The 24,124-nt window shown below is 48.2% G+C and overlaps 1 protein-coding gene and 1 long non-coding RNA gene across 3 annotated transcripts; one reads left to right on the forward strand and one right to left on the reverse strand.

Annotated features, from left to right (window-relative positions):
- On the reverse strand, window positions 1-17,451 carry HNF1A (HNF1 homeobox A). The gene is given in 11 exon segments (XM_026075106.1): window positions 1-2,222; window positions 2,858-2,999; window positions 3,311-3,432; window positions 3,704-3,895; window positions 5,280-5,481; window positions 7,236-7,393; window positions 8,191-8,429; window positions 8,742-8,956; window positions 9,727-9,795; window positions 9,797-10,016; window positions 17,045-17,451. Coding segments are annotated over 11 exon segments (2,022 nt in total). The 5' UTR covers window positions 17,380-17,451; the 3' UTR covers window positions 1-2,094.
- LOC112970581 lies at window positions 7,531-22,382 on the forward strand. 2 transcript variants are annotated; one of them, XR_003255073.1, is made up of 3 exons: window positions 7,531-7,610; window positions 13,221-13,418; window positions 18,887-22,382. It is a non-coding gene; the product is annotated as an uncharacterized LOC112970581 (long non-coding RNA). The 2 variants fall into 2 exon arrangements; XR_003255072.1 differs by lacking the exon at window positions 7,531-7,610 and adding an exon at window positions 8,344-8,580.
- The last annotated feature ends 1,742 nt before the right edge of the window (window positions 22,383-24,124 follow it).

The raw sequence follows: 24,124 nt of genomic DNA on the forward strand, positions 1-24,124 counted from the left end.
GTCTACGTCTCTGAAATAGGGTTGGTTTTGGTTCTTAGTCCATTTATAGAGACCAAACCTTCAGCTCCAGTGTTTCAGGAAACAGCCTGTTATTTGGATATATATTCTTCTTCTGTTCTTAAGGTTGTTTGGTCTCAATAGCTCTAACTCGTTGGCCCCCCTCAGGAGACTTGAAAGCCAGATTAGAGGAGCCAAAATAGAGAACTGTTGCTCTTTGAGCATGGGAAAAAAACAGATGTTTTATTTGCTACTAATAGATCCTTGTTGTTTTTCGCTCAAGACAGCACTGCTGGCATCTGGAAATGGAAAGGCTAAACAGAAAACTGGCTTGTAAACTAACTGAACATGCCAACAAAAATTACTTATGGCCAGCTGAAACTTCAGTATAGTGAAGCTAGCACATGGGTTCTCTGGATTCCTTAAACCTTGGTTTTTATTTGTTCTTTAAAGAGTATAAATGCCTATTGATCTAAATATTATTTTTGACTTGTTTTATGATTATTATTTTTATACTGACTGGAAGGTAAAGGTATTCGCAAGTAATGCGCATAGGAGGTTAGGGACCAATTCTAGGGTGAGATTGCACAGAGACTCTAGTTACCGAAATTGGTCTCTGATGGTTGATGGTATCTAGAGGAAGCTCTTATCAATATGAACTGTAATTGACGTCTGTAACTTTGAAAACTCCAGATATGATAACTTACGAGTTYGCTATTAGGCTTTTTTTTAATTCTTCCTTAACCTTAATCTTAACCTTTTAAGTCTTGAGCATGTTCTAGTCTTGAGGATTTTTGTCCTTCTTGTGGGCAAAAGAATAACTCTGTTTCTGTCGCAATGACAAAAATATGTTACTGGGGCTGCTTTCAYGTCTGGCTACTGACACATCAGTGATGTGAAGGCTGAGAGTAAATAGCAAAGAGAGGAATAATTAGAAGAGGAATTATGTAAGTAGATCCTTAGGGCAGAAAACCTTCACTTAGTGCAAATAAGGCKTTTAGACCCCAGGGAAATTATTTGCATGGTAGAATCTAGCCTGCAGGGAAACTGAGAATCCCACTGTAAAATCCATCCAAGCTGAGATCTCTATAGAGGATAACCTAGGGAACTATTGATCTTYGTGGAGCATGGGAAAGCCCCAGCCATCGCGCAGTGTCAAGGACCTGTGGGGAGTGCTGTCCCCTGGGTCATTCAGCAGGATGCAGGAGATGAGAATCCACAGAATTAATGCAGAAAACGGAAATTTCCGTACTGCTCTTAAATTTTAATTTCTGCATTTAAAACAAAGCAGAGCTATATCAAAAATAACCAAGCCATTTCCACTAGGAGAGCATGATTTTTAAAGCAGGTCGTTTTGAACTGACAAGTTGAAAATGTTTGGGTTTCTGGTTTGGGTTTTTTCTAGTTAAGTAATGGAGCTGTAGCTTGTATTGAGTGATCCCGTACTGACAGGGTTGTGCCAAGCCATTCCTGAATCTGTCCCTTGGCGGGTTTAGTTACGAAGCCGGGAGTCAGGTTCTCCTACTCTCGCCTCTGAGAAAGTGTTATTTCTCGACGTTGCCGTTGGTGCTGCGTTACGGCAGAGGAGGTGAGCGTTTTGGAGACGGTGTCGCGTCTTTGGCAGCTTGGCTTTGCTCTTTCCTGCGTGGTGTGGCTGGCGCTGGCAGGTTCGTGCGGGCCCAGCCTGGCGAAGGGGCTGAGCAGAATGAAAATCCCACCCGCGCCCTGGCGTCTTTGCCGTATTGCGGTCAGATCCCTTTCCTGAGGGGATTCCTTCCTTAGCAGCCACAAGGGTTTCTAGCCTTTCTAGGCTGGCTGCTGGGGTTTGGGTGGGTTGGTTTGGTTTCGGGGGGCGAGGGGGTGGCAGTGGGTTCTAGCAGTGCCGGCAWTGTCTCTGGGGCTCCTGCCCTGTGCCTGGGACACCTTCTGCCGTGGAGGCAGCTGAGCGAGGGGTTCGTGTGAGGCGTAGGGGCTGCGGGGCTGCCGAGCGCAGCCTCTCCTGCCCGCTGAAGGCGGCGGTGGCAGTGACGGCAAACGCAGTCGGAGTCGCTCCTGACAGCTTGGTCGCAGCAGTCGCCCTCGAGCTGGTTGCCTTGGTTACTGAGTGGAAGATGCCATCTGCGTGGAGATGAAGGTCTCGATGACATTGTGAGTGGACGGCAGCAGCTGACTGTGGCTGTTGGTGGCGTCGGAGCTCTGGTACAGCACGAGGCTGCTGGAGGACACTGTCAAAGGCACAGGCAGAAGTTAAAAGCAAATTCTCACCGCAGCCCCCTCCTCATGTGCATGCACACTCGTGTTTCCAGCGTGCCCTCAATCTCTCGGCCTAGGAGTGTAGCCCTTTCCCTGTTTTGTGTGCCATTGTGAACCTAGGTTAGGTCCAAAGCTAGCCTGAAAGCACCGTGGGAGGTGACCTTCAGGGAGCTTAGCTTTGTGAGTCTAGTTGATGGTTACTGTCCTAGTTAATGTCTTCTCTTAGCGCTGGAAAGCTCCAGCCTGAGTCTGTACGTGAAGGAGTCTTGGGCTTTTCGGCTCAAACTGCCTGCCGCTCTGGCAGTGTGTGGACCCTGATCTTGTTGATACCTTTAAGGTTATTCTCCTCTATAAATTCTGTAGAGGGGTCCCATTTCCACAGTCCTGCCTCACACAGTCTGTGCAGACAGTTCCCTGCTATAAACTGTCCTCTAAATCTTTTTTCCCTTGTACCAGCTTTCCAACACCCCCCCCCCCCCCCGGACCCTGGTGGAACCCTTTCGGAGAACGGTAGGCCCTGGTTCCTGTTTTCGGGGGGGGCGTTACGGTGCTGGCAGGAGGAGCTGGGCAATACGCGGTTTAAAATAATAGCGGCTGCTGCCCTTACCAGCAGGGCTCGAGGTGAGGCGAGGGCCTGGCTGAAGGTGCTGGATGGTTGTGTCCTGGTTCTGTAAATGTATCGTTGGCGCCTGTGACACTGGCGTATGGATCCCAGACTCTGTGTGCGTTTCCGAGTCAGATGTAAACGCCTAGAGAAAGGAAAGTTAACAGCGCCTGGTTTCGAYGTCCCTTTTTATAGGCACAAGAGACAAGTACTGGGAAGAGTAAGCAGGTGCTGTTTCCAAGGAGATTAAATCCTCCTTGATGATGGAGTGAAGAGCTTGCTCTAATGCCTCCAGTATTGCAGCTGGTACCAGCAAGGTGAGGAGATGGGAAGGACTGTCCTGCTGCCGTGGCATAGACCACGCACCCAAAAACTCTCAAACACAGGCAAGGAGCTACCTGCAGACTGGTGCGGTTCTAAGGTGGGGGAACAAAGGCATGTGCTAAAGGCTGTTACCTGTTTAGTTGGTGTCAGGTTAGTCAGGGCGCTGAGATTGGCAGTATCTGTTATCACCATGGTTTGTGGTAAGAGGCCTGTATGTGTGTATTGGGCCACTTCGGACTTGGGGCCGTAGAGAGCTGTGCATGAAAGAAAACAAGATCATGTGGATGCTGGAGCTTTGCATGAGAAGTTGTTTGGCTGAGTTGTTCTCCTCATGTGTGTGGACCTGCTGTCTGTCTCCAAAACAGTGGGAGTGGAGGGACAGGGAGATGAATGCAAGAGAAAAATAATTTCATAATTAGGACAACAATAATGGAAGGGGGAAACGGAGTGCTGCGAGCCCAMGGACCCAGCAAACGCTCCAGAACGAGCTATTTTTGGTTAGAGCAAACGCGTTCGTGCTCTTACCGTGAGGGTTCTGTATCTGGGCCATGGTAGCCATGAAGGGGCTCTGGTTGATGTGGCTCTGGACCTGCTGCATGAGGGGCTGCTGGTAGGACGGGTGCAGCTGCTGGGAGAACTGGACGGGCTGCAGGGTGGTGAGGCTGCTCCCCATGCTGTTTATCACCGGTACACTCTGGGGCTGCGTCGAGGCCAGGCCTGAAAACCAAAGACCAGTGACATGCTGAGACCTTTTTTTGGTACTGTTGCACGCTGTGGGAGGAGTGTGGCTGCTCTGCAACGGGRCGTCTGAAATGGTCAGCGTGGCTGGTCTGTCGTGGCAGGGCGAGTTCAGTTGCTGCTTTCCAGGAGCTTCTCTTGTGTTCTCCGTGATTTTAATGTGAAAATGAAGCGGGAGCATGCAAAATGGATAATGCAGGCAGGAACCACAAAAACGCCTCTGCCTGCCAGCGTGGGTTCCTGTGGTGCCGCCTCCTGTACCAGCACAGATCATCACCCTGCGCTTTACCAATAACCTGATGTAAACTTCCATGGGGAGGCCTCGCTCGGAAGTAAAGCTGGGGTTTCATTTCACTGTCCAGTTCATTCTTTTATTCCTTTTTTTTAACGAAGTTGTTGGCAACAGAGAGATCGGTGCTATAGCTGCCCAGCCACTTGGAACCGAGTTTGAGCTCTTTTTGCTTAGGCTGCCGAATTATGGAATTTGGACCAGTGAGAAGGAGGTAGAAGGTTTTATGCATTGCTGCCCGTGTCCCACAACTGTCCAGACCCCATTCCTGTAAATCAGCGAGTCTGTACAGCACTGAGATACTGTTAACACTGTGTGGAAATTTCCAATTTTTTTTGTTTGCACAGAATTAGAATCCATATCATAACAATCCTGGGTGTAAATGAGGAAATGGAAATAGTTCACAGCTGTCACCGTGGAACAAAACAGGACCTCTTTCTTCCTGGGAAGAAAGTGTAGGAAGAGTGTAGTTTTGTTTTCTTTTATCTAATGACATGCACTTTGGCAATAGAATAGTCCGGGAATGAAAAGAAGTCTCATACAAGCCCAGAAAAGCTGCCAAAGTGAAAAATGTATTAAAAAAAAAAAAAAAAAAAAGGACAAACTAATTACTGCTGCAGGTTCCAAAGGAATATGCTGCTCCTTGCAGGAGGTAGAACAGGGCGTTTTATCTTTCAAGCGATATGAACATGCTTCAATTTTCATAGTTTTGAGAGAGTATTACATTGACATTACATTTATGCTTGGGACGATGGAAACGAGCACAGCAGCAGAACAAAGCAGTGGCATGGGAATAGACTGCAGAAGGTCCCTTGCTCTCAAGACTTGGGTTTCTGTGTAACTTAATTCTGCCATGAGTAAGGAACTTCTGTCCCTTAATCCCATGAATGCTTGTCAGTAGTGCTGCTGAAGGTCCTTAGTCTTGGTGGCTGATTTCCCCAGCTCCGTATCCTTGCCAGCTCGGCGCTTTTGCCTCTGGAAGCGAGGCAGGTGATTCTAACGATCACGCGTGCATCTGAATCCCGATAGGCAGAGTCATCGCGGAGAACATAAGCAGCCAAATAAGCGACTCACCTATCACCAGCGTGGAGGCACCTGTGTTGGTGAACGCTGGCGCGAGCGACGGGGTCTCRCCGGCTCCGATCGCCATCACGCCGGGCAGCGATGCCATGATGAGGTTCTGCGTCTGCTGGCTCAGTGCGTGAGGGTTTTGCTCCAGGCTGTGCAAGGCCGTCAGGGTGCTGACGGGAGGGAGAGTTCCTCCGGGAGCCGAGATCTGTGTGAAGGGAGGGAGGCCCGTGAACACGTCATCTGCAGCACCGTGTCTACGGCAGGTCCCACAGCCGTGATAAACTTCCTTCTCCCCCTCTCGCCTGCCCCGGCCCCTTGCTAGCTAGAAAGGCTTTGCGTTTGCTTATGTGCAGTTTCTGTTTTTTCACGCTCCTCAGTTAACTGGTAAAGGTCAGCTGTTGAAAAACTAAGAGTAAACCATTGCTCTGTTTTAATTCCTCACATCCAGAAGCTCGCAAGGGCTGCACAGACAGGAATGGGGTTACTGCGTTCCCTATGGGGAAGGCTGGTCCTCTGCTAATTACCTAAGTGTAGCTGTGGAGTTCAGCACAGAATCCACGAGTTCCTCTTTTCCTACTCACTTTTTCTCTGAGAAATGCCCRTGATTTCCCTTCCTCTCAGCAAGTGTCTCTTAGTGGCCAGTGAGTTTTCAGGCTGAGATTTTAAAGGAGCTGCTGAAATGTTTCCTTCTATCCTTCTTCCCCCCCGTATGTTCTTCAGGCCGTGCTAAGTGGCAGCTGCCTGCTTTTAGGAAAGAAGCGCATCTATTGGATAGAGCAGGACGGTCCTAGACTTGGGTGGCTTGCTGATTCTGTCTGTGTCCTTGAATTGCTGAGAAACTTAATAACTTGACTGTTTCCTCGCCCTCTAACATGAACTCCATAGCCTGTGTCTATGCTGTAATGGGGTTTTGAGTTTRCAAAGCCCTTTCAAGATTCATAGTTTAAAAAAAAAAATTACAGAAGCACAAAGTAGCATTCTAATAATCTGGCTGATAGAGACAGTTCAGTGCTTTCTATTATACCCTTTTTCTCCCCAAAGGCAACAAGCTGTAGGGACTTTTTAGTAAGACTAAGCAGCAACAGGCTAAACAGTGGCACAGATCACCTTGATATCAATTTTAGAAGACAGCTCTAAAAGACGACTTTCAGTGCCTYGTGAAAGACTTCTGTTCTTCGGGGAGAGACCAGAAAACCAGCAAAGCAAGTGGGTGACTGTACAGGTTTAAATCATACTCTTTCACAGTGAACTTAACTTTGCCTCATGCCAATATGCACTAATGCAAACGTCTTCCAACAGATTCCCTGCAAGCAAGGGAAGGTGTGCAAACCAAAAATGATCAGTTGCATAATTAGCAGGGAAGCATTAGAACTATGTGGAAAGAAGTTTCCTTAAGGAAAAACTCAAAAGAAAGTCTGCTTTGAGAAGGTAGGTGGCTACAGTCCAGATATCCAGACATGTCCCCCTTGCAGGTGCTGCTTACAGGCTGTTGGGCTTAATTTTATAGATAGGATAAATGTAAGTAACTAGTCTCTGATCTGTTGATCCCACTGGAGTCTGATCAATTATCTTGAGATGTATAGAGAATGAGAGCTGGAGATGATGAGAATCTCACCGGGGAAGGAGGGGAGAGAAAAAGGCCTTCTGGGAGGAAGGAAATAATGTCATATCTTGAGCTCTGTTTTCTCAGAATAGAGTGTTTTTGTTAGTCTAAAGGAAATGGCTGTACTTTCTGTTTTCATGCCCTAACGCCCACCCTCACCAGGAGTGTGAAGGTCACAGGTACCCTGAGACTGCCCATATTATATGGGCAGTGTGAAGCTGACTGTGTAATGTTGCTGCAAGAAGGTTGTTTTTAAGAGTATTCTAGGAAATGCCATTTTGAATGGTGCGTATTGTGACCATAGGCAGAGGATCTGACATCCTGTAGTCACCAGTACATCAGTATATATCACTCACCAGCTTAGTATCTGTGCTCAGTAGGTTCTGGCTGGGCTCCAGTCCAGGGGGAGAAACCTGATGCAGGATGGTTTGGGTGGTCACCATGGAGCTGTTCCCATGGTGGTTGCTGCTGGAGGACTCTGCCTCGGTGGCTGGCTGCTGGTTGTACCTCACTCCTGAGTCATAACAGGATGGAACGGGGTGTCAACAATGAGGAACCGAGACATTTTGACAAGTGCTAAATTCAGTTTCCTTTGCAGTTGCTTGTCTTTGGTGTTCAGAGCAAAGAGACGAGGTGGGTGACAGAGGAACCGTGAGAACAGGCGTTCCCACCACTGTGCCCTGGGTTTCCTCTGTAACTTGGCCAAACTGCTTCCTCAAGTCCTGACTCAGGTATGGTTGTGTGCACTGCAGGAGGTGAGCTGGACTGGCCAGAAACCTCCCTGGATGTGGGTGTAGAGAGGAGCGAGCCTCAGTAAGATCGTCTCTTCCCAGCATGACATCAGTTACCAGCCCTGGCCTAGGGAGCTGGCAGAGCTCTTGTTCCTGGGTTAGGGAGTGACCTTTCCTGAAGCCTGAAAATTCAGTCGTGGAGTCTGATGCTGCTGATGTGGTAGAGGCACACGTGTGAAAGGMTATAGAATTAACTTGTGATGGCAGCCCAGCAGATGACCCCTTGAAAAGGGGTTGCTGCCTGCCAGCCGTGAGGGAGGAGCAGACTGTGAAAGAGTAAGTGAGGAGACAGCTCAAAGTTTTGTTACTGAACTTAGTGTCACCTTTGCTTTTCTAGCCACCCTCCTGTCCTCGCCCAGAGACATGGTCTCTTTGTCACCCATACTCTTTCCTTGTATCAAATCTGCCTTTTCTGTCTGTARAGCCACCTCATAAAGGGGTGGACTTGGGAGATGGTTTTGATGACTGAGCTCTGGCAAGTTTTGTTTTTCCACCAGATCTCCCCCTGGTTGTTTCTTACCGTGGACTTTGCTGGGTGAGAGAGCAGACGGTGGCTGGAGGGAGGAAGAGCTGTGAGGAGTTAGAGGGGGAGCAGAGGTGGGCTGGGGCCCGCTGAAGGTGTCCATAGCCAGCTTGTGCCGGAAAGCCTCCTCCTTCCTGCGATTGGCAAACCAGTTGTAAACTCTCACCTCCGTCACCAGGTTTGAGCCCAGCCCCTGGGCCTGGGATGGGGAAACACCTCTCTGAATGCACTCTGCTCTGTGGGGGAAAACACGAAAAGAGTCTTGCTGAGCCGGATTCAAAGACGTGGAGTTAAGTGGGCAGCCCCAAAATGCCTGTGGCCAGACACACTGTAAAGGGCCTGCCGGAAAGAGCAAGACATGGGGCGTTTCTGCATCCTTTGTGAACAGTGAGTGCTCAGTAGTGGCATTACATTCGAGGCTGGCTGGTGGCAGTGGTGACATCCACTGCTGTGCCATTAGCTTGCCTCTCAYGAGCGCTAGCAAACAGCAAGGACCCAGAGAGGCCCTGCTCTGCCCTTCTCCCTCAAAGCCAGAGACCCAGCTTCACCTGTTGCACTCCTCCACCAGTGCCTCTCTCTCTTCTTTGCTGGGATTTTTCTGTCTCTCGTAGGCTTGGAACAGGATCTGTTGTGAGGCAGGACCCCACTTAAAGCGGTTTCTTCTTCCCTTCTTGGTGGGCAGGTCATCTCCCATGGGCTCCTCTGTCAAGATACCCTGGCCAGCGTGTGTGAATTCTGAGGGCAGAAAGGGACAAGGGGATTTGCCTGCTAGAAGGGTTTTCAGTAGTGTTTGTGCCCAGCAGGCCCCGTGCAGCTCACCTTAGAGCATCTCTTACAAGCAGAGGGTTGAATCTAGATGAGGTGGAAACAGAGCTCTGTAATCTGCTGGGACAGATGAAGCACTCCTAGCAGGACTGTATCTACCTGGCCCTTCTCTTGCATGCATTGCATCTCCACTTCCACCTTGGAGCAGTGAAAGCCAACGCAGCAGAGCCTAGAGTAAACCTGACTGATGAAGTCCTGCTCTCCAGAGTCACCCAGAGGCCAAGTGTCTCATTTTACTTGCAACCCATGAATGCAAAACTAAGTAAGACAGATTCCAGCCAGACTCATGAATGTGGTACATGCCGCAGGGACGGGATCCCAGCGTGCACCTAAAACGAAAGGGCTCAGAGCGCGTGAGGCGATAGTCCACAGTGGTGTGACCCAGGGATGCAGCAGCCTGCTGTGCTTTGGCAGCTAGAGGAACCGCTGCTTTGGCTGAATTCGCAAAAGCCTAGTTCTCGGGCAGAAATTCTGTCCATTTTGTCCTCTGACCAGTGCCCTGTTTTAGTCTGAGGACGGATGTAGAACTGTTATCACAAATGGACAGTATTAATTTGCTTCTCTTCAGCCAAATGTTGTGGGGTGGGGGGAGGAGGGGACTGCGGGGGCTGTTTTATGGGGGGTGTTTTCCTGTGCACAGTTTGGTTCATCCTCACTGAATACTGATCTAGACTTTCCTAAGCTTCCTGCTGCGAGTGGCTCCTTCTTTTTCCTTGATAGAAGTGGGGAGTAGGGCTCAGCAGGGGAGGGAGGAGGCGTTTATGAAATTGGAGATAGAAGAGTCATTGCTGTACTTACGCTGGGCCACCTCTCGCTGCTTGCGGACGTACCAGGTGTAGAGGGCTGCCCTTTTCTGGGTCTTCATGGGAGTGCCCTTGTTGAGGTGTTGTGAGAGGTGAGATTGGTTCAGACCAGTCGTGTCCACCACCTCGCGCTGAGGGATGTTGTGCTGTTGGAGGTAGGATTTCACCATCTTTGCTACCCGCCAGGGATCCTCTCTGGAAGGAGCAGAAAACACTTCTCAGGAAAGAGAGGTCTAACGGCTGTGCCCAGCAGGCCTGGTTTCCAAGCAGGTGCACTAGTGCTTCCGGAGGTGCATCTTGCACGTCAGTCTTTATCTCACCATTGCCTTGGGGGAGGCGAGAGTGGTAGACTGGCTGCTAAGGGGAAGCTGTTCCTCACTGTGATACCTCATGCAGTGTGGCCCTGCATTCGGGGTAAAACTGCACAGTGTCAGAAATGAAGTGGAAGAGCTGTAGTGCTAGCTTCCTTCAGACTGCTCTTTGTAGGTACTTTGATTTCCCTAGAAGAAGAAGGGGATGTTCCAGTTATCATGGGAATTTCCCAATGCATCGCCACAGTCTTTGCCATCTTCACTCCTTTTTTATACAARTCTTTGCCTTGTTTTATCTAGGCAATTGTTATTTGTAAATCACAAGTGCTGGCATGAGTAAGGAACAGATCTTTCTACGGAAAGCAATGCGAATGTAAAGCATTTTTGCGGCTAGTGAGAGATGTTATGAGGAGGGAAGTGACGTCCCATTTCGATGTTCAGTTGGATGTTTTAAGAGTGCAGCTCCTCTCTCTCCCTCCCTCCCCCATCCAGTACATACCTTTTCCTCTCTATCCCCCTTTCTTCTAGGCCTGGGTACTCAGGGTAGGTGTACTTCATTTTCCTAAGACAGATTCACTGTGATACTAGACAGCCTGAACCTAGCTCATGCCCTGATTCTGGTCAAGATTGGGTTACCTTGCAATGACTGAGAAAATGAAGACAGGCTTTCATCATACTGCTACACATGGCATGTATGTGTACACCAAGCCATCTAGGATCATGTCCTTGCACATCTGCTATGTGTTGCTCATAACACCTACTGATTCACATCCAGATCTACTGAAATATCTAAATGCAATGGAAAGCAAAAGGCAAAACACACATTCTTCCCATCACCACCCTCCTTCAAGGTACTAGCCCAGGGAATAGACCTATCTGAGACCTACTCACAAAACTCAGGAAGCTGATTTGATTTGGGATTTCATAATGAATGTGAATCTCTGATTTTTAAGATCTCTGATTAGAATATCCATGAAGGTTTCCAAGGAAATTATGGAGAAAGCACAAGACTTTATGACCACAATTTCTTTGCTGTGTGTATTGATTTCATCAAAGCTGAAAATCATAGTAACAATAGGAAGGTGTGAAACGAGGCAGTCTAGAACCAACTGGTGCAGGTGCCTCTCTACAGAAAAGCCCCTGGCTTCTGGTCAGTTTTGACAAAGAGCATCCTTTCTTGTTTTGTATGTGAAACGTCTGGTGGAACAGAGGGGAGTGGAAATGATCTGCATGCTGTAGAAATACCCTGATGTCATTTCCAACTCCAGCATCAAAGGAGCAATGGGGAGGGGGGGAAGGTAAAAAAGGTACCTGGGATTATGGAAAAACTATTGCAAGAACACACAGGTCTGAGCAACAGGCCACAACTGTACCATTCAGTGCTTGTTGACTCAATAGGTTGCCAGAGGCTACAAAGTGATAAGGAGAGCAAAGTCCACATCTGTTCTCTCAGTGCAAACACCATTATCTCTGTTCCCCTCGCAGCCTCTTTCACAGTGGCTGGACAGTCCAAGGAGCAAGCCCCACGGCAGTTAAAGTATGACAGGAGCACTATCAGTTACGGCTTCCTGAAAGAGCTGTTTTCTTAAAATAGGACCATTTGTTTCTCCGTTATGATGGGCCAGTTCCAGAGGCCTCAGTTTTGTAGCTTCTTGTCTTAACCATCTTTGCCTTTCAAAAGCCTCAGATTGGGCTGAACTCATGGAAGCTTTTCCTTCCTCAGTGGTTTGTTCTCCTACTGTCCAAGCCAAGGACCAGTCTCCTCCCTCTGTATTTGTGATAGAAGTCTAGCCAGCATTGGTACCCTGAATCTGTTACACAAATCCCTGTACAAAGGAGAAAGGGCTCAAATGTGGCATCTCTGATCTTAGATGTGAGCTCTGGCTCAGGTGGGAAGCGGGGGGACTGCATTATCACTGAGGGAAACCTCAGTTACAGGTTGATTTCCTTACTGCACCCCAGTCATGAGTCRCTTCTGTCTCTCTGGTCAAGATCCCCCCTTTGTGGTAGGAATAAAGCAGGAAGCATCTATGAGCTGACTTTCCTCACAGTGGTTCAAAGCCCTGTGGGTTTCTTCTGTTTTGAGACAAAGCAGAGAGAGTTTTCTGAGGTACAACAGTGCAGGGCATCTTAGTACAGTATGACTTTGTAGGACAGTTGTATGAAATCCTGGCTACCCTGTAAACTGTCGAGGCCCAGGCTCTAATTCCAAAGCAGCARTTCCTTTTGGCCCTAGGCTACGTCACAGAACAAGTGATGGAGGTCAGTCAGTTGAGCCCTCACATGAACCATTGCCCCAATCCACAGTTCCACCTGCAAAGCCTTCATTGTTGACTAAAACACCATAAGATGAAACCTTCACTCTGCTGAAGCTGGTGGCAAAACTATCATTGACTGTCAGGGTAGGATTTCACCCCTAGCCTAGCCTTCCTGGTTGTAATTGCACTAAAATCTCAGTCCAAGTCAGAACTGTGGAAATGGGTCTGCCTTGCTCAAGCTCTTCTCTTCCATCTCCAAGCCTATTTTTTGCTTTTAACTTCCCTTTCTGCCCAGATACAAGCTGTCTCTGCATTCCTGTCTTGTTCTCTAAGGTGTAATCTCCATCTCCAGATTCTTCTTCTCGCATAGTTAGTCTTTACTTCCTTCTTCCTAAGTCTTGCTGTCCTGCTGTCTGCTTCTTCTTGCCTTCTGAGTGTAGTCCCTCTCCCTAGCTCCACTCAACCAYGGGCCTGGGTCCTCTCTCCCTTCCAGCTTCCCATTTTCTTAGTTCTGAGGTCACTTTTTAAGGGCGTTTTCACCTCCCTTTTGTTACCTGAACAATAAGTAACCCAGGTAGTTAGTTATAAACTCAAAGGGAACAAGAGGCTGGTTGATAATTTATAGCAACATCTCAAATTTAAATGGAAAGTAAATATCAAGTTGTTAGCATTAAAGAAAACCCATTCCGGAGAGCTGGGGATGTAACATTCGGGGGACCTTCTCCCTCCTTCACTCTTCCTAACTTCTCTTTCTYTTTCCTTCGTTCCTTTCTTTCCCCTCCTCTTCCTCATTCCCTCTGTCTCTCCTTTCCTCCTTCCCCGTTTTCCAGGTTCCCAGGCAAGAGAAGCCCTCATTTCTCTGAGGTAGATTCTGAAGTGCTGCTTTGGACCAGACCTTGGTTAAACAGAGGTTCAGAGCTGTGAAGTGCTCAGGACCATCCTCTGGCCCTTTCCTCTGGAGCCCGCCAGACAACTCCCACTGGTGCCAGTGCAGAGCCCGGAGCCGGGCTAGGCAGAGAGCAGGGAAGGTAAGACCATCCCGGCTGGGTTCCTTTCTATTGAACTTGGCCCGGTTTGCCTCATCTTGGTTTATATGTGGAAATGGAAGGGGTGTGGCAGCTTCATCTCCAGATTCCTCAGCTAGAGCCTTTCTAAGACACCACTGATATGGGGAAAAGACCGGACCTGTATCATTACATCTTTGTTTTCCTTTGTACTTCTGAAAACCAGGCTTTTATCCCTGCCTCCAGGGGAAATCTGTTGCTTATCTCAATTTCTCTCTTTCCTAGTGGAATTTCACCCCTYGCCCTGCAGGTGAATTGTTGCTATACCTCTTTGTTTGCTGTACCTCTGGTAGCATGGTCTGTCCATACCCCCCAGGCTGTCTTTATTCTGCCTTTACTCCAGGGAATATCTGGGAATTACTCCACACATCTCCATCTTCCTAGTGAGTTTATTCTTTAGCGTAGACACAATTCTTTTTCTTTGTGGAGTGATCTGGAGAGAACATTATTTTTCAGTTTGCAGATCTATAGAAGATCAATGAGGCCGATTTAGGCACACAATAAAACGGAATGTAAATTCATCGCTAGAGAAACCTTTCTCTGAACTGCCTTTATCAGTCCTGTCCCTAAAGGACCRAACGTAACAAACACCTGCAGGTGCACCCAGCTGTGTGGGTGTATCTTGCCCACATCCTGGTTTACTCAGCATTGCTTAGTGGTTCCCAAACTGTGGTTTCCTCTTTAGTGGTCCTGTGAGGACAGATTTGGCCTCTTGGTGCTGTCGTTTTTAGTTTCCAGCTCCTGGAAAGCCTAGCAATGGCCGCTTTTCTGATACTACTTTACTACAGGAGCAGTGGTTGCAGCTACCACAAAGACTTTCTTGAATCGCTTATAGCTGCCCACAAGTCAATCTCTCTCTTAAAATGCGGTCTAAGTATTAGTACCGGACTTGTTAGTAATGCTCAAAGATGCTTCTGCCTAGAGGTAGGAGTGCCTCCATCTGGTTTCTGGATTTGAAATCCTTGTGTAGATGCTGAAACAGCTTTGCAAGCATGAAGTTCTGCAGGGTATCCTTGGGCTTGGGGATCAGTTTTTTGCCTTCCTTCCTTTCATCTGCTGCTGGGAGTAAYTTCCGTTGAAGACTGATCTCCCATATCTATAATTATTTGTAACACTATTTTAAGGACATTACCTTTAGATGTTTATTAATGGAAAAGTTTGTTCTTAAAAAAACCCAAAGTTTTTTAGTTGGTAGCTACTTCTTACATATTATCAGACCCTGATATTGCCTGAGATGTTTTGAAGATACTCTCCAGACATACAGTTGCTATTTTTTCTAATCTTTGACCAGAAATATGAAAACTGTCAATACAGACTTCCTACTCTCTCCATTCCACCTTGAATAGTTTTGGTCCATTATATCCCCTGTAAGGATACTTGTAACTTTTTGGCTGAAACTGCCTTCTGGTGCCCTTCATACTGTCCTGAACAGCAGAAGCGAACTGTTGTATCCTGTGACATTGGGGAGTGAAGAAAGAAAGCCCAGAGGCTTCGGAGCAAAGTGTTGCGGTTAAGGCCCGATACAAGGCTTAAGAGATCCTGGCTCTTGCCCAGTCTTCTCACCACTGTCTTAGGGGTCTTTAGGTGAGTCATGGGATCTCTCTGTACCTCAGTGAGCATTTCTGTAAAATGGGAATGCCGCTCAGTTGGCCGTCTACAAGGAGATGGGAGACCGCTGACCGGAAAGCACAAATAATACTGCAGGTACGCGGGACAGGTGAGAGTGTTGTGCTGAGACCGGTAGGAAGCACGGGAAGGGCCGGTAGCAAGCTCCGGGAAAGGCAAGGAGGATCGGAAACTAGAATTCATGCTGAAGCGCGAGTGGCAGGAAGGGAAGCCCTTCCGTCCGCGAGCCCGCTCTCGGATCGCAGCGCCCGGCACCCATTCATTGCGGAGAGCGGGGCAAAGCCGGGTGCTCTTCTTCAGCCTACATGGCTGCCTTTCTGGAGAGATACCTGATAAACCATCGGAAGTTAATGATCAAAAAGCTTATCAGGGTCTTTTCATCTATAAATTTATAAGACAAAAGAGAAATAATAAAGCCATTGGATAATTAGTAACTAGCCAGGGCCCGCCCGGTGCCACTGGGCTCAAACTACCCCAAGACCTGTACGCAGACTCGGGGAGAAGAGAAGGAGACAAGGATGAAGGGAAGGAAAAGAGTGTGGAAGGGTGCGAGAGAGAATTAGCCAGTAAGACATCAAAACGGGAGGATTAGCGGCAGGGACAAAAGTGAGGAGAGAAAGGGAACACGTAAAGAGAATGGGGGAGAGTAAGGGAAAGAGGAGATGAAAAGATGTAGCAGAGCTGGGGGGGGGGAGAAGAGAGACAGACTTTGGGGCCAAAAGAAGATTGAATTATTGAGAGTGTTTCCCCTCCCAGGTAAGAGCTGATCCAGTGAATTTTCTTCCATTGGCAACTGCAGAGTCAGCAGCTCACAGTTGCTCTTCTCTTAAATATTTACAGCGAATGCTAATGCCTGTTGTGCTGTTTTTCTAGCTCTGGCCTTTTGTGGGGGGATTTGATGTTCGCTGCTTCTTGTTGCACTTTGTTATTTCCCTTTGCCTGCGAAGAGGATTGATCAGAAGGCCCAAAAAAGTCTCTAACTGGATTTTAGTTTTAGTGAAGGTTTCAAGTGCAGGACATTGCTGCACCTTGCGTCGCCTGACGGCTTGTGATTTCAGAGCGCCTCCAAAACGGAGGGGCAAGGTTCTGCCCTCTTGGGCTAGATGGGTTTGAAGGACCTGGTCCTTGCTTGGACAAACCTCTGAGAGTTGTTAGTAGGACTCGCACCCCAATAACAATCCCAAACGTGAGTCCTGGGTCTGTCACAAGACCCCCTGGTTTAGGGAACTCTTCCTGTCTTTTGACTTGATGCTTGCATGCGAAGGCAGGTTTGTGTGGCAGTAAAACCTGTCATTGCTCCTCTCTATGTGCCCGTAGTAATGGCAGGCAGTGGAGGGCAGAAGCATAGCAAGGTCTTTCTAACCTCTGCGTATATTTGGTTTCTGCTCTTTCTACAAGAAAAATCCCCACTGAAGTCAGGAGAATTTTGCACATGCACGAAAGACAGGAACAAGCTCTCTTGGTTTGTCTTTAACAAATAAAATCTATAGGAGAAGCGAGTAAGATAAAAATATTAATCGCCTTAAAAATAGCAGGAAAAATTAAAACTCTCTACCATAAATTCTCCGAGTACTGTGAGGCCAGTTAACAGAGGCCAGATTTTTATGGGCATCTCGTTTTTAATTTTTTCTCCCTTGCTGACAGAAATCGTGAATCCTATAAAAATTAACGTTTAGCCGGAGAGCCGCAGGTCGCGCAGGCCACGGAGTCTCTGCAGCCCGTTTCCTGGTGATCGTAAGCACTTCTAACATGCAGTCGGGCTCCAGAGCTCCCTTTACGCATCGGCAGGRAGATAAAAGGGAAGTTTGAGCTTCTACAGAGAATTTGGGGGGCTGCTAGTCCTGGCATGGATGAAGACGGTGCGGTGAATGTCAGGGATGCTGAGCAGAAGGGGAAAGGAGAAAGATTTAGAGGGAGAGAATACGAGAGAGAACAGCAAAGAGGAGCAGCAAATCTGTCCTTACTGTAGGAGTCTTTCCACCACAGCCTTCTGGTGAGCAGCCTCCTCGGGGCTCAGGTTTTCCAGCTCCTTCATTATCGGAGGGGTGAATTCCTCCCCGTCGTCGGAGGTTTCCTCTTCGGATAACCTGGCCTCCCCCAGGCCGTTGGGGAGAGCGGCGATTTCGGGGCACGAGTCCCCTTTCTCTGTCTGGAGGGCATGGATGGCGCGCTGGCTCTCGCTCTGGAGGACGTAGGGCTCCGCTTCGCTCAGCGCCTTGATCAGGGTCTCCTTGGTCAGCCCCGACTCCAGCAGCGCCCCGAGCAGCTCCACTTGAAGATGACTCAGCTTGGAGACCATGGTCTTCAGCCTGCTGTCGCCCGGGTTTGGATTTCGGCTTGTCCTGCCTCCGGCGTCCCTACACCATGTTCCTGAGGTAACGCGCCCGACTGTCGGCAGTGGGCACAGCGCAGCCGCCCGCCTGCGCGCCCCCCCCAAAAAAGCAAAATACAGAATTGAGCCACTTCAGACCCCCCACGACTGTCCTGAGCCAGTGCTGATAAAGGGACCCTTGGCTATCTGTTTACATTGGAGCAATGTAAATTCTCCAAGGTTCATATTTATCTGTGTGCTTAGCAAGTTACTGAACTTTGGACTTCAGCACTGCAGCGGCAGTTCACAAAGTGCAGGGGGAGGGGAAGGGAGGGAAGGAGAGGAAAGCGGAGGGCCGCAAGGTCTGCCGGCACGGAAGAGGAAAAGATGCGGCGAGAAAATCGGGGAAATGGAAGCAGAAGAACGCAGCTCGCTTCTGGCCCCATCGGTTTGGGAGACGGAAGGAGGCGGGGTGGGTTTGGCGGCGCCGCGCRGGCGACGGCGCAGAGCTCCGGCGGTGGCGGAGAGGCTCCACCGGCCCCTGCCAGGGCCTTCGGGCTGGGGACGGCGGCACCGGCAGCCTCCCTCGCCTTGCGCGCCGCCGGGTCTACGTGGAAGCGGCCGAGAGTCGCGGCGCGCTGCGGAGCTCCAGCTGGCTTCTGCGGCTGAGCGTCGAGCGGCTTTTTCACTTCTGGCTTTGGCTTGCTGGGGTTCCTTGATACGCAAAGGCCGGTGCCTCCTTTATACCTTGCTGCGTGTGGTGTTTAACTGATGAGCGCAGGCATCATCTGGGGGTTTACGCGGCCCCCGTTGCGCTGGTGATTCAAGCGCCCGATAAGGRGCAGCCCTGGGTGTTGGTTCGCACCGAAAGTCCCTGCCCTATCTGCAACTGCTCTGCTGCTTTGGAGAAGTGCCCTGGGCAGCTCAGTGGCTCCCACTTAGCATCTGCCACCATCCCCTCCTGATGCCAGCTGTGCTTTACGGTTCCACCCCCACCTTTTGGGTGACTTTCCAAAACACACTGGCACTCTCGGCTGCAGGCGCTTTTTGAGGGGGCCACGATGTTTAGGTGGTCTTTTCTCACCTGCAAATATATGCATGAATCTGTTTAAGTGGCTAGGGAATAACTTAGTATGCAGGTGTGGACTTGATGSTGTATAAGGGTCTCGTGAACGATTCCTTCTTGTGTGATCAACGGGGGAAGGATTTAAAACTGTTGTCTTGATGGAGATTTCCTAAGAGCAACTACTTGTCTATTTTTATATACTCCCATGGGGCGCAAGCTAAGAGGAGCCTCCCAGGACGGCTCCAGGCTGAGCACTGGCCCAAGAGGCTGCCGCAGAGCGACCTTGGCCTCCGCTTCCCCCTCGCGGGCAGCACGGAGGGGCCGAGCTCCTTTGCGGGCTGGACGCCCTCGTCCCTCTGGGCACGGCAAGCGGCTGCTGGGCTGATCCCCGCAGCCAGGGCTGTTAATAACTGCTGCCTTTCGTTTCAGGCGCCGTCTGCACCCGAGTGCCAGCTCCCCTCGCCGCAGTCAGTTGGCAAGGCTCAGATGGGGCTCCAGAAGACTCCCTCTGTCTGCCGAAACGGGAGGATCAATTCGGAGTCCATATGAAAACATTTAATGTAAAAAAATATCTTTTGTTTCTAAAGACTTTATTATTTTTGTAGCAGGTTTAATAAAGAGCATTTTAAAACGTTCAGCTTTTTTGGCATTGCCCTACCTCTATTTTGATACAATTTCTGTGCATTTTACTTTTGATTACAAATACCCTCCCAGGTGGTAGACAGGCTGGCTGATAATGGTAATTGTCCGTTGTAATGACAGTGCCCAACCATGATGCATGGTTTCTGCACGGTGCAGCCTTATAATTCGAGGGTTTTGCACACAGAGACAACAGATTGCGGGCTCGCTGCAATATGTGACAGAGAAGATGCTGCCATATCATGCTACTTACTTCTGCCTTTTTGTGCACAGTGATTTCTTTTACCTAAACTGAAAAGGATGGAAAATACTAACGTTTTTATTTATAGACTGTCCAATCTATTTTCTGTGAATAAATACTTTTGTTGTACGCTTGCAGGAAAAAAATTGTGAAGTTTAGACAAAGAACAGCAATATTTGTCAAGGGAAACTGTAAAGAAGGAAAAAAACCTAGCAACCAGTTATCTGTATTTATCATGYGGTTTTAAGGATTCCTCACGCACCAGAAGCCCCCTCCCTCTCGGTTCTGCTTGCCCTGGAGGCCTTCAGCTACAGAAGCTTTTAAAACAGCCTCTCCTGAAACCAATGAACTTTAAAGGCCATAAAACCAGAAATGAACATCTGCCTGTATGTTAGGACCTACAGGATGCTACGGCTGGATACCATGTGAGGAACCCTGAGTTTAATGTGGAAACCTTTCAAATACTGAGGAATAGGTAAATGTTCTCTGTCACTTTATCCTGAAGGTCTTTCTCCCTGGATCTATTAGAGTTGCTCATTTTAAATTCCAGGAGCCTGGACAATCAGGGAAGAGGTAAACTTGCCTTAAAAACTTCTACACTGTCGTTTTTATATTCACTGTAACCTGCCCAACCAGATACACTAGCAAATGATTCAGCACTCCATTAAATATCTAATTCAGATTCTTCGATGCAAGAAAACCAGTGTTTCTCGGACGTTACCGATTGCTAGCTATCAGAATGAACAACTGGGAGGGAGGAAGGAGACCGCTGCTATGAATTAACCACCACCCCTGTTTTATATGTTGGCACTGAGGATTGCAATCTCCGATTTCTCAGATTATTACAACTGCCACACTATCCTGCTGAGAGGTAATAAGGACAGCAGAGGTCAGGGCTGGAAGCTGCAAAGCTTTAGCCAGCTAGATTATAGCTCTCGTAGTAGAGCAAGAGCTAAATTGTAGAGTACCATAATCTAAACAATATGCTCCTATAAYCAAATTGTGCCTCGTGGATTTTGCCTTGAGAAGGAACGTTTGAAAGAAAAGGACTTGGTTTTGCTATACCCATTTTCATTTAATATCAGTTGGTTTTGTTGATTTTCTTACTTATTGCAAAAACTTACTGGAGCATGTCTTGATTCTGAAGTCACCCTGAATAGCATGATGTTGGTAGTTGTAATGGAGAGGCAGTTTTTGAAGTATGAAAGCCCCAAGCGATACTGCACACCAACAGGAGAAGGAGGCAGGTATCTGGTTTTGTATTCTCTTTTCTCCTGCAAACTTATTTTTCATTAAGCATAACTAGAATGGTGGTCAAGACCTCTCCAATTCAATACGTCAGTAACAGGCCATAAGCAGCTTTACAACTGGTAAGCTTAACAGAAAGCTCATGAAAAATGTTTTATTACCAAAATGGTTTGGATGCAGACTGGAGAAATGTATCAATTAGTAATCACACTTGAGGATTCAGAGCTCTATAGGTTTTCTGTTTTAACGGCATGCTTAATAAAGATTGATTAAACACGTTCAGCTACTTTGCATTGTGCTACCTACACTTTAATACAATGTCTATGCATTTTACTTTTGATTATCATTTTCTTCACTTCCCTTCAAGTTGTAGGCAGTCTGATAACACCGTGTGACAGCTGTCTCATAAACCTGGGCTGTTGGCATTCTCCAGCAGGCTTCCAGGCAAGGATGTCTTCTGTTCCTCTATTTTATTCTATTTCATTGATAAATAATAGTCTGCCTTGGTAAACTGTTCCAATGTAATGCCTTCTCCCAAGAACATGTAATAAGGTAGTTGAACAGTGGATTAATTAATAATGAGGACTACTCCATGAAAGTATAAATGGGTATATAATGGGAACATTATTCTATTTTTAGACCTATTGGTCTGCATTCTGCTTATTACAGGAAAGCAAAACCAGTTGAATAGTCACATAACAGTGTAATGTGAATGGAACTGCAGGTGGGTTGTAGGTTCCCAAAGCCTGAGTCTTGTATCAAYACAACTGTTACCTTCAATGTTTTCATTTATTGAATCAAATCCATCAACAAGTATACACAATGAAAAATATAGTAATTTCCTAGGATAAAGCCAGCCTAATGTCATGACTTCAAGGAGCATGCAGAGAAAGGAAAAAAAACTAAATATTTTTATAATAAAATTGCTAGCAGAGGGAGCCTATATATTTCCATGAATATGGTGATAAAACTGCCACTGGCAAAAGAAATATTTAGAAGTGGTTCCTTTAATAACTCTTTACCATTTTACAGTTCCTCCTGCTGAGACTGCCAAATGCTTTATTGGCCTGAATGACATTAACATCATCCCCTCCTTGAAATGTGAGAATTATTGTTATCGTTGTGTTCACCCCTATTTCTGTGATTGGATAAAAAAAAGCTACACAAGAGCCAAAACTGATTATTGTTTGTGCCCTGGGAGCTTGGCCCCAAGTGGCACACAGGAGAGTGAAAAATCCCAGATAATTGTAATTTGTATGATGTTTTAATAGGGTYGGATTTCAGCTATTTGTGCAAACCCTGAGTATCGCAGCAGGGAAGGACTCACTTGAATATGTGATTAGCATATTCCTAATACATACCCATTTTACACTTCCATGTAGCAGTCCTTGTTGTAAATATGTGATTATAATAGCAAATATGTCTTGACAGAGGAGCAAAGTGTTTTTAGTTGGTAGCCTTCCTCCTCGATCTCAATAGAGCAATCGGCATGAGAACGATCAAAAGAGAGGCGAGAAGAGGGCAAGGCTATCTTTTGATTTAGACGCTAGAACACCTTCCCAGATTTCTCCTTACTGCTCTTTGCAAGGTGCAGTTGCATTCAGAAGAACAAATGTTTCACTCTTCCATCTGCAAAGGTGACATTTGTTAAGCTCTGGGAGTCTCCCCGGGGAGCAGGGGCTCCGGTGTAGCAGCCGTTAAGAACTGCGCTGGATGTGGGGCTACAAGGCAGGGTGTGATGGTGCACCCACCTTAGGGGGATAAATTATAGGCTGTAATCTCTACATACCAGCAACATCTCCAYGCTCTTCCTGGATAGGAAGCAGGACTCTGTTCTCCTTCTCGTTCATCCATCCGTCCCTCCTTCGCTTACTCTGTTTCTGTCACCAGGGCGAGGGTGAGGCTGAAGAGCAGGGGCAGCGCTGGAGCTCGGTTAATGAAGGAGTTTCCCGCTAGGTGGTAGTGAAGAGAATCGTGTGACACATGCTGGTCAGTGCACACTTCAATTATTTTTATCGAGGGGAATCCCACTAGGATCTTACAAGCACAATATCCTCGGGTAGCTCTGAGCTACACGGCCAAACTGAGCCTCTGACTTCTGCCTTCCCCTTCGGCTCATTTCCGTGCTACGTGTTCCTCCCAGACCCAAGCAGGGTTGACAACTCTACCTGTCATGTCCCTTCCCAAAAGGTGAACGCTCTACATGAAACTACTGCTGTTCTCTTTCCACCTCCATAATCGAGGAATCAAGACATGGTTAGCTAAAATGTCATCTAATGATTATATTAAGACACAGAATTTCTACATGCCTCTTTGTTTTAAAGAAATACCTATTTTTACCAGACCCAGGCATTGTTCTTCTATTCAGGGCAGTTACATCACCTCCAACTGCTAGTTAAAACTGGCTCATCTCCCTCCCACACCGCAAGGAACAATGAATGAGCCGGCTCAGCTGGACTGAAATCAATTGCTCCAAACGCCGCAAAACTCCACTCACACGAGCTGCTGCAGTGAAGCAACAGGCGGCAAGGATTACTCAGGTAGGCAGGCCTGAGCTGAGACACTAGATCTGCACTCGGCAGAAACATAATCACGGAGCCGAGATTTGGCAGCAGCATTGAAGAAACCAAGGAGGAAAAGGAGACAAGATAGGTATTGACAGCTGCCAGTTCCTCTGCCCGGGACTCGCATGGTTTAATACAGGGCTGGACATTAACATGAATTTGCATTTAGTCCGAGCATCTTGAATGTTATTTTCTTTGCTGCAAGCCTTCCTAAAACGATGCTTAGCTTTTGATCCAACTCTGTTACTGCTTTCCTTGTTTGAAAGATGGTAAATTCAGAGGTCTAGCACTCTCCAGAAATACGTTGTGGAATACAAGTTAGGAGCTCTAGACTTACCTAGAATTATCCTACCTGAACATTTATCACCTAATCCTCCTCCAAAAGGAAACCCGACAAAACAACAATTCAACACTCGTTCTTAGGAAGTCACGTAGTCCTGCAGGATGGCAGGAAATCAGTGGAAGTGAGACAAGAGCGGCAAAAGCAGCTGCTTTCCTAGGTTTGATAGATACACCGCAGCGTGCAGGCTGTGTCCAAACTGCTGTTAGCCTCGTGTTCGTTTAGGACGTGACTACGCACGTCCCTTTTCCTTCACCCTGCGCCTCACAAGCCCCAGCAAGGCCGGCGCTTGCGACACGCGGCCCTTGGGTTATTTCTCCAGGTCTGGACTTGCCTGCAGAAACAGCCCAGGCGCAGGAGTGCAGGCAACCCCGCTCCCCACGCGCGGCCCGCAGACGCGCCACAAGCCACCGCCGGCGCTTCGGCCTGCCCGAGGGGCGCCCGGCCGGGCGACGCCGGGGGCATCGGCTTCGCTTCCTGCAGCGACGCGGGGAGCCAGGAGGGCGTGGGCGCTGCAGGCCCCGCGCGCTCGCCCTGGGCGCTGGCGGGGCCATTTTGTGCGCATTCAGCTCTGGCGGGGACTGGGGTTGGAGCAGCACCTCTGGGGACAGAGGAGCCGGTCCCAGCACCCACAT

Source organism: Apteryx rowi, unplaced genomic scaffold (genome assembly GCF_003343035.1).
Source record: "Apteryx rowi isolate R43461 unplaced genomic scaffold, aptRow1 scaffold_40, whole genome shotgun sequence".
Lineage (NCBI taxonomy): Eukaryota > Metazoa > Chordata > Aves > Apterygiformes > Apterygidae > Apteryx > Apteryx rowi.